The sequence below is a fragment of the Momordica charantia genome, assembly GCF_013281855.1.
Source record: "Momordica charantia cultivar OHB3-1 chromosome 9 unlocalized genomic scaffold, Mcharantia_2.0 BLBB01000009.1, whole genome shotgun sequence".
In the NCBI taxonomy this organism is placed as follows: domain Eukaryota; kingdom Viridiplantae; phylum Streptophyta; class Magnoliopsida; order Cucurbitales; family Cucurbitaceae; genus Momordica; species Momordica charantia.
Genome location: NW_028275167.1, coordinates 19,177,424 through 19,192,516, shown reverse-complemented (window position 1 = coordinate 19,192,516; position 15,093 = coordinate 19,177,424). Strand labels below are relative to the sequence as shown.

Below are 15,093 nucleotides of genomic sequence, written 5' to 3'. Positions count from 1 at the left end.
TCGTGTTTCTTTAGTAAGTTTTCTAAAATATCTTGGATAAAGTTTATAAATTTGAAAAAGTAGTTTTTATTTTATTTCATTCAATCTATATTTTTAATGATTTGAAAAATACCCTTAAATATGAATTAAAAAGAAATGATCGGCATTAAACTAATTTATTTTGTTATAAAACAAAAATTTGGAGTTAATTTTATTTGATTTACCAAACTGATGATAAGTACTAGAAATATTACTTATTATGTACTGGAAAAAAAATGCTATGTAAAAATATATAAAAGATTTAAAATTACTTGGTAATCTGTAATTTTAATTACTTGAGTTAAATTGCAAATTAATTTAAATATTAGATTTTTCAATATTAAGTTTATATGTATAGGGATTTCTAGTCGGTTCCTCTTTATATCAAGAATAGAAGCCACAATGACAAATTCTTAAGACAAAACTAAAAATAGAATCATTCTCAAATGGGACCTTTGTAAAACAAAGTTGATTATTATTTATTAACAATTGTTATTATTTTGTTTTTTTATTTTCTCTAAAAAACTTGATTAAAAAAGACATAATAGTTTGAAAAATGGTTTGATTCAATGATATTCAAGATCTAAAGACTTTTGTCAATCTTAGGATAGTTCAACTAGTTAAAGTATATAATATCATTGGTCGGAAGTTAATACTTCACCTAGATCTAAAAATAAAGATCGATAAATTTTGTAAATGAATAATTTTAATTGGAGGGGTTAAAATACATAACAAGGATGAGTATGTCTTGATTCTTTAATAAAACAGTAAAATATTAAAGTGTCTAAATAAATAAATTTGTATATAACCAAAAAAAAAAAAACTTTGGATCTTTTTGGCCTTCTTGGTCAAAAAGAGATTAGAGCTGATTGAAGCTTGAAAGTAGGGTTTAAAGTAAAGTTTTTTGGTGCATAGTTTTCTTTTCTTTTTTTTTTGGCAACACTTTTTTTCTAAAAAAAGGAGAAAAAAAAAGATAGAAATAGATTTTTTTTCCTTTTCTATTTAATTGTTCAACGGTTTTCTTGATTTTTTGAAATAAAATCACTTATTTAATTATAAAGTTTGAAAGAATTATTAATTTAGAGTGTTTGAGCTTAATATATATTTATTTTAAGCACATTTTCTTAAAATACATTTTAAGAGTACAGGTCAATTGGTTAAGACACCAAATTGAATTACCATCCTACCTATCTATTGTATTTAAAAAAATACATTTTAATAAAACTACTTTAATTATGCAATGGATTACCATTATTTTTAATAACAAATTTATTTGTTTGCTTGCACAACATTCAAAAAGGATTCTACCAATGACAAAAATATATATTTTTTTCCTTTTAAATGACTTTGGATCTTATACCATCATTTTTCTCCATAAAATAATTAATATTTAATTTTAGAAGACTTCTCATTATTACTTCTCTTAGTACGGTACAACATATTTGGAAGGAAGGATTAAACTTTGGACTTCTACCATTAAACTATACTCATATTGACAGATTCTATGTAGCTCTTAAACGATTTTCCACTTAGTTAAGCTAAAAAGAAAAAGAAAAAGGAAAAAGGCAAAATCATAGGGACAGAGGCAAAAAGAGTAAATTAAAAGACCATGCAACAGTCACAGAAATCTTCTTGGCGAAGAAACCGCTGACCGTACAAATTACCATTTCGTTCGCCACTGTCTCAGTTTGGCTCTGCATTAGTTCCTTTCCAACGAAGGCGGGAGAATCAAATCAAACAAATGGTTCCAAAAAGGGAGCTTCAGAGGCAAGCAAACGCCCCCATTTCATGAACAAACGCATTTTCCCCATTTCTCTCTTTTCAAGTTTTCTCAAACAATGGATTTTCATAGCTTTCACATAAGTTGGTTTTTTCTTTCTTCTCGAAATGGGTTTCTAAAAGGGTTAGTTTTTGAAGGTCATTTTGTTACAGATAACAGAGGAATGGGCATGGATGAAATGAAGAAGAAAAGGAGGCAAACCCAGAATTTGGGGTTCAATGATATTCTGTTTTCTTGGTCGCTTCAAGATATTTTCAATGAAGATCTCTACCAGGACGAGGTTTCTTTCTTTTCTTTTCCCTCACCAACTTATTTTTACATAAAGAAACATAAATAGTCGTAGAATGCTTAGATTTCTTAATAACATTGAAAACAAGAAACAAGAAACGAGAACGTTACCAAACAGTCTTTGGTTTTCTATGTATTCATTCTCAAGTTTGATGCAACAAGGTACTTATGTGTGTGTTGATCCTCTTTTTATTTCGATAAGAGTCTTGTTTTCATTCGGCAACTATTTTGTTTCGAGTATTTTAAGTTTAACTAATGTACTACTTCTATCTATCTATGTGTTTCTTTACTTTTTACCTAAAACCGCTTTCAAAATCTAAGAAAAATTTTAAAAACTAAAAGACAAAGTAGTTTATAAGAACTGTTTCTATTTTTGAACTTTGGATGTAGGCAAACTTTTCGAAAACATGAAACTAAAAATGAAATTGTTATAATATGGGGTCTTAATTATTTGGTTGATGTAAATATTCGTTAGAGAACCAACTTTTTTTGCTTTGTTTGTTCTATAGTTTAACTTCCTGCTTTCTTTGAAAGAAGTTGTTCTTTAATCAGAAAATTTAAGTGGTGTTCCAAACAAGTTTACTGTTTGTCATTTTTGTTTAATTGAAGATTTACCAACTTTTCCTTTACAATCAATGCATATCCTTGTCATTATTGTACTCTTTTCAATACAATAATGTTGGATCGCAAATGTAATTTTGTATTGATTCAATTAATTTTATAATCTTTGGTTTAGTTTTCAATTAGCTTATTGAATATTGATGATATGTTTCATTTATGGATTTTTCTTTGGTAGATTGAAAAGATTCCGGATTCTTTTGAGTCTGTTCAGCATTATTTTGGGTCTTATGTCTCTCCTTTACAAGAAGAGATTAGAGCTGAGCTCTGCACTAGAATAGACGCTCTATCCACTGCGCCATTTGCGGAAGTGATATTGTTGGAAGAATGTAAGCCATATGGTACCGAATTATATGACTGCAAAGTTGATCTGTGGAAGAACAGATTCAATGGAAATGAGCCATACAAAGTCTTACCTGGAGATGTATTTATTTGGCTGATGTAAAACCTGAAGTTGCTTCAGATTTGGAAAGAATGGGGAAGTCTTGGACTTTTGCTATTGTTCATAAAATCTCAGAAGATGAGAATGAAGGTGATCTCACCTCCACTTTTTAAAGTAAAAGCAGTAGTAGTGAAGAACTCGGAAATCATCAAGAAGACGATGTTTGTGGTCTTTTTGTTGAACATACTCCCGAGCAAAAGAATATGGAATGCATTACACATGGATGGAGATTCACAGATTATGAAGGAAGTTCTATGCCCCAATCTAATGGTAAGTGACAAAAAAGTAATATTTCTGAGCTAGTGTTTTTTGGTTTCTGGTAAGAAATGAAATGAAGTTTTCATCACAATAAGGAAATAAAAAGTTATAAACAAGGGTAGGAAAGCCTCTGTCATGTTAAAAGAAGATTACAGAAAGATGTTTCAATTACAGAACAGATGGTGAAATTTGAACCAAGTGAGAGCAAACAAATAGTACTGTCTCAAACTCTGGAGGTGTTTTGGCATTTTTTAAGATGCTTCTTTTTCTTCCTAACCATAAGCACAAAAAAAAAAAAAAAAAAATCAACTTTTGTCCCATGTTATTATTCTATGCATTGCTAATGTATAACTCATGTGAATACTGTGAAGTAAAAATCTCATTTTTTTCTTTTTCACTACAGGGTAGTGAAGATTATGACATGTCTAGCCTTTTGCAACAAAAAATGAATTTGGAATTTCTATCTTCATTGAATGACTCTCAAGTTAGGGCGGTTATGTCATGCCTTTACAAAGTTGGCCTTGAGCACAAATCTTTTGTTGAACTTATATGGGGGCCACCTGGGACGGGGAAAACAAAGACTGTTAGCGTGTTGCTCTTTCATCTAATGAAGAATAGATGCAAAACCATTACAGTAGCTCCAACAAATGTTGCCATTGTAGAAGTGGCTTCACGAGTCCTTAATTTGGTCAATTTGGTCAAGGAGCTGTACGGACCAGATTGTTTATCCTATTCTTTGGGGGATGTTCTTTTATTTGGAAATAAGGAGAGGCTCAAAGTTGGCTCAAATGTTGAAGAAATACATTTGGATTATCGGGTTCAAAAATTTGCGGATTGCTTGGGTTCACTCACTGGTTGGAGGCATTGCTTTGCATCCATGATTGATTTTTTTGAAGATTGTGTTTCTCAGTATAATATCTTCTTGGAAAATGAGCGAAATCAAGACTGGAGTTGCAATAAAGAAACTGACGAGAAGGATGTCATAAAGGAAGCTAAAAATGATGAGGTGGTCTGTAAATCTTTTCTTGAATTTGCAAGAGAGAGGTTTAGGTCTGTTGCATCTCAAGTCAGAGGATGTCTTTCAATATTCTGTACTCATTTACCTAAAAAATATTTGGAGGATAGTTTTCAGGACATGCCTTCACTTATTAGATCACTAGATTCTTTTGAAAATTTACTGTTTCGAGAATCTGTTCTTTCTGAAGTACTTGAGGAGCTTTTTACACGTCCTATTGTATGTAAAGATCTCCCTACAATATCTATAGATTTTGCATACCTGTTCGACTTGACAAGAAGTGGTGCCTCTCTAGTTTGAAATCTCTTCAATGTTCCTTAGCTGAACTTAAACTACCAAGTGCCATAAACAGAGTTGCGATCGAGGAATTCTGCTTTCAGAATGCTTCTTTGGTTTTCTCCACTGCTTCAAGCTCGTACAGGTTACATTCAATGTCGATTGAGCCTTTCAAAGTTTTAGTAATTGATGAAGCAGCACAACTGAAAGAGTGTGTGTGAGTCAGCGATCCCCTTACAGCTTCCATATATTAAGCACGCCATACTCATAGGTGATGAGTGCCAATTACCAGCAATGGTTGAAAGCAAGGTAAAGTGTGTTTATTTGTAAATAATTACTGTTTTAGTTGAGTTTCCCGAGTTTTCAAAACTCAAGTTCTAATTAGACTTTGTACTCTTGTCTTAAGCTTGCTAGTAATGCTGGCTTTGGAAGAAGTTTATTTGAGAGGTTCAGCTCTTTGGGCCACCCAAGACACCTTCTCAATGTGCAGTACAGAATGCACCCATCTATAAGTTTGTTCCCAAATTCTAAATTCTATTATAGCCAGATCTTAGATGGTCCTAATGTTCAAAGTTTAAGCTATCGGAAGAACTATCTTTTGGGGTCTATGTTTGGTCCCTATTCTTTCATAAACATAAAGTATGGAAGAGAAGAGAAGGATGATATTGGACACAGTCGAAAAAATATGCTTGAGGTGGCGGTTGCTCTGAAAATAGTGCGAAATTTGTACAAAGGTATGTCTAGTTTGAGCCTTCTTCTAGTTGTATTATTATTCCTATTTTTCAACCTGAATTTATCCTAAGTACAATAGGACTTACAACACTGTTGTAATTGTTCCCTTCTTTTTGGAAATATTGCAAGTGAATTGTTATAGAAAAAATATTGTAAGCCTGTGAAATCAACAGCAAGGTTGAATTAAATCTCTTAAGATGCTAACAATAGAAATTTTGTTTGAATGATTAGTCAGATGTGAAACAATATTTAAAGGATGTTAGGAAAAAGTGAGAAACTTGACAAAGTAAGATGTAATCAACATACATTTACATGAAAAATTCTTTACGGAAAAAAAAAAAACACTACTGAAAAATCAGTAGAAATCTACCATGTGATAATTTTTTACAAGAGAGACTGTTTATGCAAACTATATAACAGCAATAATAATGAACCCTAAAACACAATACTGAAGCAGACTGCGTGTCTGGAGTGACTAGCTTCATTTATCTTTTTTAATTCTGCAACTGACATTCAGTTTTTGGAAGTGTACTTTTGCTATTTTGTTATTATATTACAACATTAGTCTATATTTTGGTTTCTCTTTTTACAGTGTGGACAAGTTCGAAAGAGAAGCTTAGCATTGGTGTTATCTCACCATATTCTGCTCAAGTATCTACAATTAAGGAGAAAATTGGACATAAGTATGACAACCTTGATGGCTTTAAAGTGAAAGTGAAATCGGTTGATGGCTTTCAGGGTGGAGAGGAGGATATTATTATTATTTCTACGGTAAGATCAAATAGAGGTTCTTCTGTTGGATTTTTATCCTGTGATCAGAGGACAAATGTTGCTCTTACAAGAGCTAGGTACCGTTCATTACAATTCTACATTTCATATTTATATTGCTTCATCTTATATCTGTTTGTTGAATACTTACTGCCCATAATTATGCATCAGATATTGTCTATGGATATTGGGGAATGATAAAACATTGTCGAACAGCGAGTCTTCTTGGGCTCCTGGTCTCTGATGCTAAGCAACGTGGTTGTTTCTTCAATGCTGATGATGATGAGAGCCTGGCCAAGCTATATTGGAAGTAAAGAAAGAGTTCAATCAGCTTGATGATTTATTGAAGGGAGATAGTATTCTTTTCAGAAATGCAAGATGGAAGGTTCAAGCCCTGCATAGTTTCTCATTATTTATTTGCTTTTTATTCATCTGGCCTTTTTGTTTATTGCTTCTTTTTATATGTATAGGTTCTATTCAGTGATAGGTTTTTGAAATCATTCAAGAAATTGTCAACAATTGAGACGAGGAAAAAGGTTTTGAATCTTCTACTAAAACTTTCCAATGGATGGAGGCCTAGAACAAGAGATTTAAATTTGGTATGCGGAAGCTCAACGAGGATTTTGAAGAAAATCAAGGTCGAACGTCTCTATGTTTATTGTGCAATTGATATAGTAAAAGAAGAATCAACATATATGCAAGTCTTGAGGATTTGGGATGTCTTGCTTCTTGAGGATATTTCAAAATTGATCAAGCATCTTGACAGTATATTCAGCTCTTACACTGATGAATACATCAATCTTTGTCAAGAGATATGTTATGATGGGTATGTAGCATTGTTGTGAGATTTTCTCCATGTCTATATTTTAAAGCTATTAAGAAAGATTTCTATATATGGTTCAAATCTTGTGCTTTACTTCAAAATGGTTCTAACTTTTTGGATTTTTATTTCACGCTTAGGGATTTTCTGGAAGTTCCCAAGACTTGGGTATTTTCATCGGAGCTCGTTCGGTACAAGAGTCATATTGACGATTCGAATGGGGACAACTTACAAGGTGCTGCTTATGATGGTAGAAGTTATGTTGAGAATTCGAAGGTCAAAGATAGTTTGTTACTGATGAAATTTTACTCCTTATCCTCTGGTGTTGTGAGCCATTTGCTTTCTGATAGAGATGGCATTGAATTGGACCTCCCATTTGAAGTAACAGAAGAAGAAATTGAGATAATCCTTTATCCCAGAAGCACTTTCATACTTGGACGGTCCGGAACAGGGAAAACTACTGTATTGACTATGAAGTTATTTCAGAAGGAAAAGTTGCATCATTTGGTAACACAATTCCACGAAGTCGAAAACAGTATAAGTTCGGATGTTAGTCAAAATAATAAGACTTCAGAAAGTCCAGCAGAGACAAATGGAGCTGTTTTACGGCAGCTTTTCCTGACAGTTAGTCCAAAACTTTGCTATGCTGTTAGACAGCATGTATCTCACTTGAAAAGGTGGGGTGTGAATCGAATCGGTTTAAGATTTGATATACTTTTTCTTTGGAAAATGTTTTTGTATTTAAGATCTTGATTATGTTGTACTAAATTTAATGTAATTTACAGCCATGCCTGTGGTGGGGATTCTAAAGGGAAAGCTGCATTTGATATGGAAAATATGGATGGCTTAGAAGCACAGTTAATGGATGTCCCAGATTCCTTTGTCAATATTCCACCCAAGTCATTTCCTCTAGTGATAACATTCTACAAGTTCTTGATGATGCTGGATGGAACTCTGCGTGATTCATATTTCGAGAGATTTTGTGATGCAAGACAACTGTTACATGGTCAAACCCGCGGCTCACGATCTGTTGCCTTGCAGTCCTTTATAAGGAAGAACGAAGTTAGCTATGATCGTTTCAGTTCGTCTTATTGGCCCCATTTCAATTCACAACTAACGAAAAAGCTAGACTGTTCAAGAGTTTTCACCGAGATTATTTCTCATATAAAAGGGGATCCTCGAGCCATGGATGCAGGTGACGGTATACTAAGTAAAGAGGACTATATTTTATTGGCTGAGGGCCGAACATCGAGCTTGAGTAGGCTGGAGAGAGAGATAATATATGATATCTTCCAAAGTTATGAAAAGTTAAAGGTCCAAAATAGGGAGTTTGATTTGGGCGATTTCGTTATTGATCTACATCATCGCCTTAGAGATCAAGGATATGAAGGAGATGAATTAGATTTCATTTATATTGATGAAGTGCAGGATTTAAGCATGAGTCAAATTGCTCTTTTTAGTTATGTCTGTAGAAATGTTCAAGAGGGTTTGTGTTTTCAGGTGATACAGCTCAAACCATTGCAAGGGGGATTGATTTCAGGTTCCAAGATATAAGATCCTTGTTCTATAAGAAGTTTGTACGACCAAAGATAAGCAGTAGAGGTTCTGAAAGAGAAGATAAAGGACAAATCTCGGAGATTTTTCATCTAAGCCAGAACTTTCGAACCCATGCCGGAGTTCTTAACCTATCACAAAGCATAATTGATCTTCTCTATCACTTTTTTCCACAATCTATCGACATTTTGAAGCCTGAGACTAGTAGAATTTCTGGGGAAGCACCGGTTTTGCTTGAATGTGGAAACAATGAAAATGCAATTAAAATGATCTTTGGAAATAGAAGTGGTGATGGGATCAGTATGGAAGGATTTGGGGCTGAGCAGGTAATATTGGTTCGTGACGAATCCGAACAGAAGGAGATCTTGAACATTTTGTGCTCTGAGTTGAAGCAACTTTATGTGGCGGTCACTCGAACGAGGCAGAGGCTGTGGTTTTGTGAGAATACAAAGGAGCATTGTGGACCTTTGTTCGAGTATTGGAAGAAAAAATGTGTGGTACAAGTTCAACAGTTGAATGATTCTCTTGCACACTCTATGCTAGCTTCAAGCAGTAAGCAGGACTGGAGGTCACAGGGCTTTAAGGTTAGAATGCCTTCTATTTCTATTCCAATGTTTGAGTTTGGTATGTTCTTTAAAAGTAGTGTAAATTGTTTTTTATCTTATTCAAAGCAGTTGTTGAATTTACTTTTAAAAATTCCAAAAGTACTTTTACAAATCCTAAAGGTACTTATTCACTGACGTGTCTCTTTACATACTCTTTTCTTACAGGTCTCTTTCTTTACATTTGCTTGTTGCTGCAAAATTCTTGTTTTCTTTGCACAAGGGTGTGAACTGTGAAGGATCTTATATAGATTCTATTCTTTGCAAAATTCTAATCCATATCTCTTACTGCACAGCTATATTATGAGGGAAATTATAAAATGGCAACACTGTGTTTTGAAAGAGCTGAAGATGGTTATTGCGAAAGAAGATCCAAGGCCTCTGGCCTTAGAGCTTTTGCAGAACATATCCACAATGCAAATCCTGTGGAAGCTAATGCAATCCTCAGAGAAGCTGCTGTAATGTTTGAAACTATTGGGAAGGCTGATTCCGCGGCCCAATGCTTTTTCGATATAGGGGAGTTTGAAAGAGCAGGCAAGTACTTGATTGGATCATTAACTTCCTTTCTCATAAAATCTGATTTGAAAAAATATAATGTAGCAGGCAGGTTATTGTATTGTTTGTTCATTGTCGATGATAGAATTCATTGTACAATGACGTTTTTTCTCTTTCCTACCTATGTTTTGGTTGTGATTGTTGTTAGGGATGTACAAGTAACCAAAACGTCGTAAAATGGAATGCTTTTGCAGGGGCGATTTTCGAGGAGAAATGTGGGGAACTAGAGAGGGCGGGGGAGTGTTTTTGTCTAGCCAAGTGCTATAATCGAGCTGCTGATGTATATGCCAGAGGAAGTTTCTTCTCTTTGTGTTTGAAGGCTTGCTCTGAAGGCGAGTTGTTCGACACGGGTTTGCAATACATTTTGTCATGGAAACAAGATGCTACGGAAATAGAGAACCTTGAACAAGAATTCCTAGAAAGATGTGCTCTTCATTTTCACAACAGTGGAGACAGTAGATCCATGATGAAGTCTATTAAAAGTTTCCGAACTTTGGATCTGAAGCGAAACTTCTTGAAGTCATTGAATTGCCTTGATGAGCTGCTTTTGTTGGAAGAGGAAGAGGGAAACTTTTGGAGGCCGCAAAGATTGCAAAGTCAAAAGGTAATCTCCTTCGCCTGGCTGATCTTTTAGGCAAGGCAGGAAATTTTAGTGATGCATCCATGCTTCTTCTACATTATGTTCTTGCCAACTCTCTCTGGTCGCCCGGAAGCAAAGGTTGGCCCTTGAAGCAGTTTCAACAAAAGCAAGAACTTTTGGCAAAGGCCATGTTGTTAGCAGAAAATGACTCCAGAAATTTATATGACAGTGTTCGCACAGAGGTAGACATTTTATCAGATGAAAATGGTAATTTGGAAACTCTTTCAGGATATCTAATTGCCTCTAAGGAACACAACAGTGTTAGAGGTGAAATGATTTGTCTTAGAAAGATTATGGATGTTCATTTTCATTTGAACTCATCAAAATACACTTGGGAAGATGAATTAGTTTTTGATCTAACCAAGCATTCAGAAGAAATAGTTTCTAAAAACCAGGTGTCCATAGAAACTTTGGTTTACTTTTGGCATTGCTGGAAGGACAGAGTTTCGAATGTCCTCGAGTGTTGCAATTGTCTTGCCATGAATGATTCCGACCCTTATGCGGAGTTCTGTTTAAGTTTTTTTGGTATTTGGAGGCTGAACAACAATCACATATTGCTCAACTCTGATGCTGATTGGGTCAAAAAGGTGGATGAAAGGTTCCTTCATAGAAATGGGAAATTGGTTTCAATTGAAGCTGCTCAGTTTTCTTTATCTGTTATGAACTATTGGAGCACAGAATTGCTTACTTCTGGAATCAAGGTTTTGGAAAATCTTGACTACCTTCATAACCTCTCAAACAGAAGCAAGTTCTCCATGTTTCGTCGGTGCAGGGTGCTTACTCATATGTTTGAAGTTGTAAAATTTCTTCTGGAGAGCAAATATTTGAAACATGGATTTCATGATAAGCGGATGCTAGAGAGGTACTTAAAAATGGCAACAGGGGAAATTCAAAGTTATTTGTTTCCACCAGATTGGCAAGTTTCATTGAAGAAGAATGTGATTTCTCTAAGAGTTAATAGTGTTTGTCAAAACATGATGAGGGAAATCATCGCAGAGAATGTCGGCTTATGGAATCTACTGACTTATGGTCAAATTGGAAGGGTTGCAATGATGATTCTCGGATCTGGAAAGCTCGATAAGAAATTGTGTGAAAAAATAGTGAAATGGTTAGAGGAGAATCCTCCTTGGAGTGCATTCGTTATGGAGCTTTTCAACAGTATGAATGCAGAGAATGAAGGCATGAGGAACCCTGCAAAAGAAATGTCTCTTGTTTGGAGGTTTCATGAAGCTCTGAGGGACACATATGATGCGAACTGGGTCCAAGTCCGGGATTATATTTCACCGTTCTGTTTCATGTACCTTGTTGAAAGGCTACTGGTTATGGTATCATCCTTGAAGGGGGGATACTTCATCACTACAAAAGCCTCTTTTGTTGAATGGCTCATCTTCCATGAAGGAAATTCCATCATAACTTCCATTTCAGGTGCTCGAACCCAGAATTCTTTTCAGGCAACGCTCAGGTTTTTGGCTGGTATCCTTACGCAGTTTCTTTTCGACAAGATAGCGACGCTGGATTGGATGAGAAAGACACATCCAAATGTGAAGGAGTACTATCCGGTATTGGTGCAGAAACTGGTTGTTGCCATTTGTTTACTTCATCTGAACTTTGGCATTTGCTTCGATGTACTCCAGAATTTGCGTGGACGCAACTACATTACTGAACATTTACCATGGAATTTCTACAATGCACTTAGGAGAAAGAAAAACTTTCATGTACCACCAACTAATGATGCAAATATGATGGCCGGATTCTTCAAGGAAATCGGAAATCCAATGGTTATTGTCAGTTTGGATGGAAATCGTCAACAATTCATTTGTAGAGATGCAACTTTTGTCAACTTGAATATCAGCCATCAGATTGACGACTTACTGAAGGCTTTGTTTCCTAAGGAAGTTGAAACAATGCAACACCGAGCTGAAGCTCCGAAAGCGCAAGATGGAAATAGTACTAATACTAACACCAGACAAATGCCGTCATCCAAAAGTTGTGATCTGGGGATAGTTACACAACTTCCATCATCTTCTTCTAGCTTGGCTCTGGATGAAAATAAGAAGATGAAATCTGATTGTGAAAAACTTGTTACTTTTTGGGAAACATTAGAAGCTTTGACAAGATTGATAGAGAATAAAAGCGATCAAAAGTTCATACTATCGAATGCCTCACAAATCAAGGTAACGGTAACGGTTCTCATCATTTTTTCAACATTTTATGAATCAAGCGAAAGCATTTAGTTGAAATTGACATATCCCTTTTTGTGTGGTTGATTCATGTAGATAAATGTGGAGAAATGGCATCACCATTTATCTGCTGCAAGAAGCAATGCAGAGGAGGGCATTCCTTTGGATGTAGTCGATCGCTTGCTTAATGAACTAAATTTACTTTCTACTGCTTTAAGCATGAGGTAAACTTTATAACATTCTCACCATATCCTTTTGCTTCAAGTTAACGTCTATCCACTTCTATCATCTCCTCATGATGCTGACATTCTGCTATCGAATTTATTTTACGTCAGCGAGCCCAAGCAAAACATATCCCGAGTGGCATCCATTTCAAAGAGTTTATATTCGAGGAGGATTGAGTTGGAACCTATATTGGCTAAACTAGTACGTGATGATCCTGTAACTGAACTAGGCGACATGTCAGGTTTCGAGAATGCCGAAGATTCTAAGCATGGAGAGGAAGTTTCTAAGGGCAGCAGCCCTGTTGAGGGTGGAGGACTGGAGGAACCTGTGGAGCCTATGGAAGTAGGTGAGATGTCGAGTATTGGGAACGCAGAAGATTCTGAGCATGATGAGGAAGGTTGTAAGGGCAGCAGCCCTGGACTGGAACCTGTGCAGCCTGTGGAAGTTGAGACTGTTGTATCCCAAGCAACTGATAAGAAAGGAAAAGTGAAAAAAAAAGCAAAAGAAAAACAAGAAGGGGAAAGGCCGTAGGAATTAAATGAGAATGGAAATTGTAAAAGTTTAAATGTGGTGTGTGATTTTGAGATGTGTTTTGTAATATGCTATGTAAATATCAATGAAATAGAAGTCCAAAGAGCATGCATATTTCTATGTGATTACAGCATCTGATGGATAAATTTTTTGGTTATGTAACATCTATTTTAAAAATTAAAAATGGTTCTATTAATCCTCTTAGAATCCAGATGGACTTTTTAAAACTTTCGAGCAGACCTCAATTTCTTACTTTTTCATCTATCATTTTATAAGTTAGTAAATTAGATCATATGACGATTACGAAGAATGACAAAAATTTCATGGAGACTCACTCCAATCCTTTACTAATTTTTGGGATAGAGATTGAGAATAAAATCTTATCGGATAATGTTCTCGTTTCTCGTTTATAGGTTTTTATACAACATTTATGTTTAGTAACTATTATTATTTCTTGTTTTTTGGTTTTTGTTTCTCTAAAAAACACAATTTGGAAATAACAAAACTAAATTTCTTGTTTGCTATTCTCGTTTCTAGTTTGTGAAAATATAAATTAAAACATTATTTTATCATTATTGACTTGTAAAATGCATTATAAGTACAGTAAAATGCATTATTTTGTCAATGTGAAAGTTCAAACGATAATTCATTTACAAAGTATAGTATGTAAAGGGGCAAAATACACTTTTAGTTATTGTTGACGGCGAATTCCGGGAAGCAGCCACGTGTCTTACATACGAATAGGTTTGCCTGAGAATCGTTGAACTTGCAACAAAGAACTTGACGTCGGTACTGTGTCCCGCCTAAAACACTCCGACGGTCAAGTTAGTAAATCAGAGTAGGAAATAGAAAAGAGACACTCTAAGTGCAAGTGACAGGTATTCTATTTACTTGATGAGGGTAAGGGTCCGTCCTTATATAGGTTCGGGTGGCTGACCAGGAATGACAACGGTTGGAGGTTGCCGGGACGCGTCGCGCAGTATGATGATTGTTGTGGGTGTAGGCTCCCAACAACTGACGGGTGGTACTGCCGCTTGCAGCTTTGGGGCTTGTCGCCTATAGCTTGGAGGCACTTGACCCATACCGGAAAGGTGCGCCCCCTGCTACCACTTCGTACGGTATAACCGTATATCGTCCTGTACTTCTTTGTGAGTGGACACGTGTCCTGCTCGGCAATATCACCATGTGATACATTATCGCATGTGGTCCCGCGTCCCTGAAGGCGGACACTCGTCTTGCTCGATTTTTACTATCAACAGTCAGCCCTCTTTCGGGGCCGAGCCACTTGGCCGCTAGTGAGTTGAGCTCGAAAGCATTGAAGTGAGGTACGACGTATGGAGCCCTAAGTGCTTCAAATTGGAAAGTGGGGCCCACGAAGCGCATCAGTTATGACGATTAGCCGTGAGCGCGTACGGCTAAATTTATGGGAGGACACGCACCCATCGCTGTTTCATGGGTGGTTGCGTCCTCCGTGCGGTGTGTGAAGCGACGGAGTCGGTGGTCGCGATTCCCAGCGCCATTTGGATTCACACCAATGCCTCAGTGACCTTTAAATTCGCTCGGGGGGGGGGGGGGAGGGGAGGGGTGATGATTACTCTTCTCGCAGTTCGCGCCATTAGCACCCTTTGCGGCTGTTCATCTCTTCGACTTCCATGGCTAATCATCTAGTAGTGAACCACATTCCATCGCAGGCGACGGAGCAAGATCTCTTGGAACTTCATTCTAAGTATCGAGTTCCGGACTACATCCTTATGCGTCTTTCGACGAAGGAGGAAAGAATAGACAATCCTC

The 15,093-nt window shown here is 36.1% G+C and overlaps 1 protein-coding gene across 1 annotated transcript; it reads left to right on the top strand.

The window, feature by feature from the left end:
* The first annotated feature begins 1,927 nt into the window (after nucleotides 1-1,927).
* On the top strand, nucleotides 1,928-13,435 carry LOC111014151 (uncharacterized). Its single transcript, XM_088117931.1, is given in 21 exon segments — nucleotides 1,928-2,078; nucleotides 2,883-3,132; nucleotides 3,135-3,252; nucleotides 3,254-3,416; nucleotides 3,808-4,699; nucleotides 4,702-4,910; nucleotides 4,912-5,004; nucleotides 5,102-5,429; nucleotides 6,020-6,275; nucleotides 6,367-6,426; nucleotides 6,428-6,492; nucleotides 6,495-6,580; nucleotides 6,666-7,021; nucleotides 7,156-7,692; nucleotides 7,801-8,495; nucleotides 8,498-9,153; nucleotides 9,468-9,705; nucleotides 9,921-10,298; nucleotides 10,301-12,540; nucleotides 12,643-12,770; nucleotides 12,882-13,435. Coding segments are annotated over 21 exon segments (8,286 nt in total). The 5' UTR covers nucleotides 1,928-1,961; the 3' UTR covers nucleotides 13,303-13,435.
* Nucleotides 13,436-15,093: the final 1,658 nt, after the last annotated feature.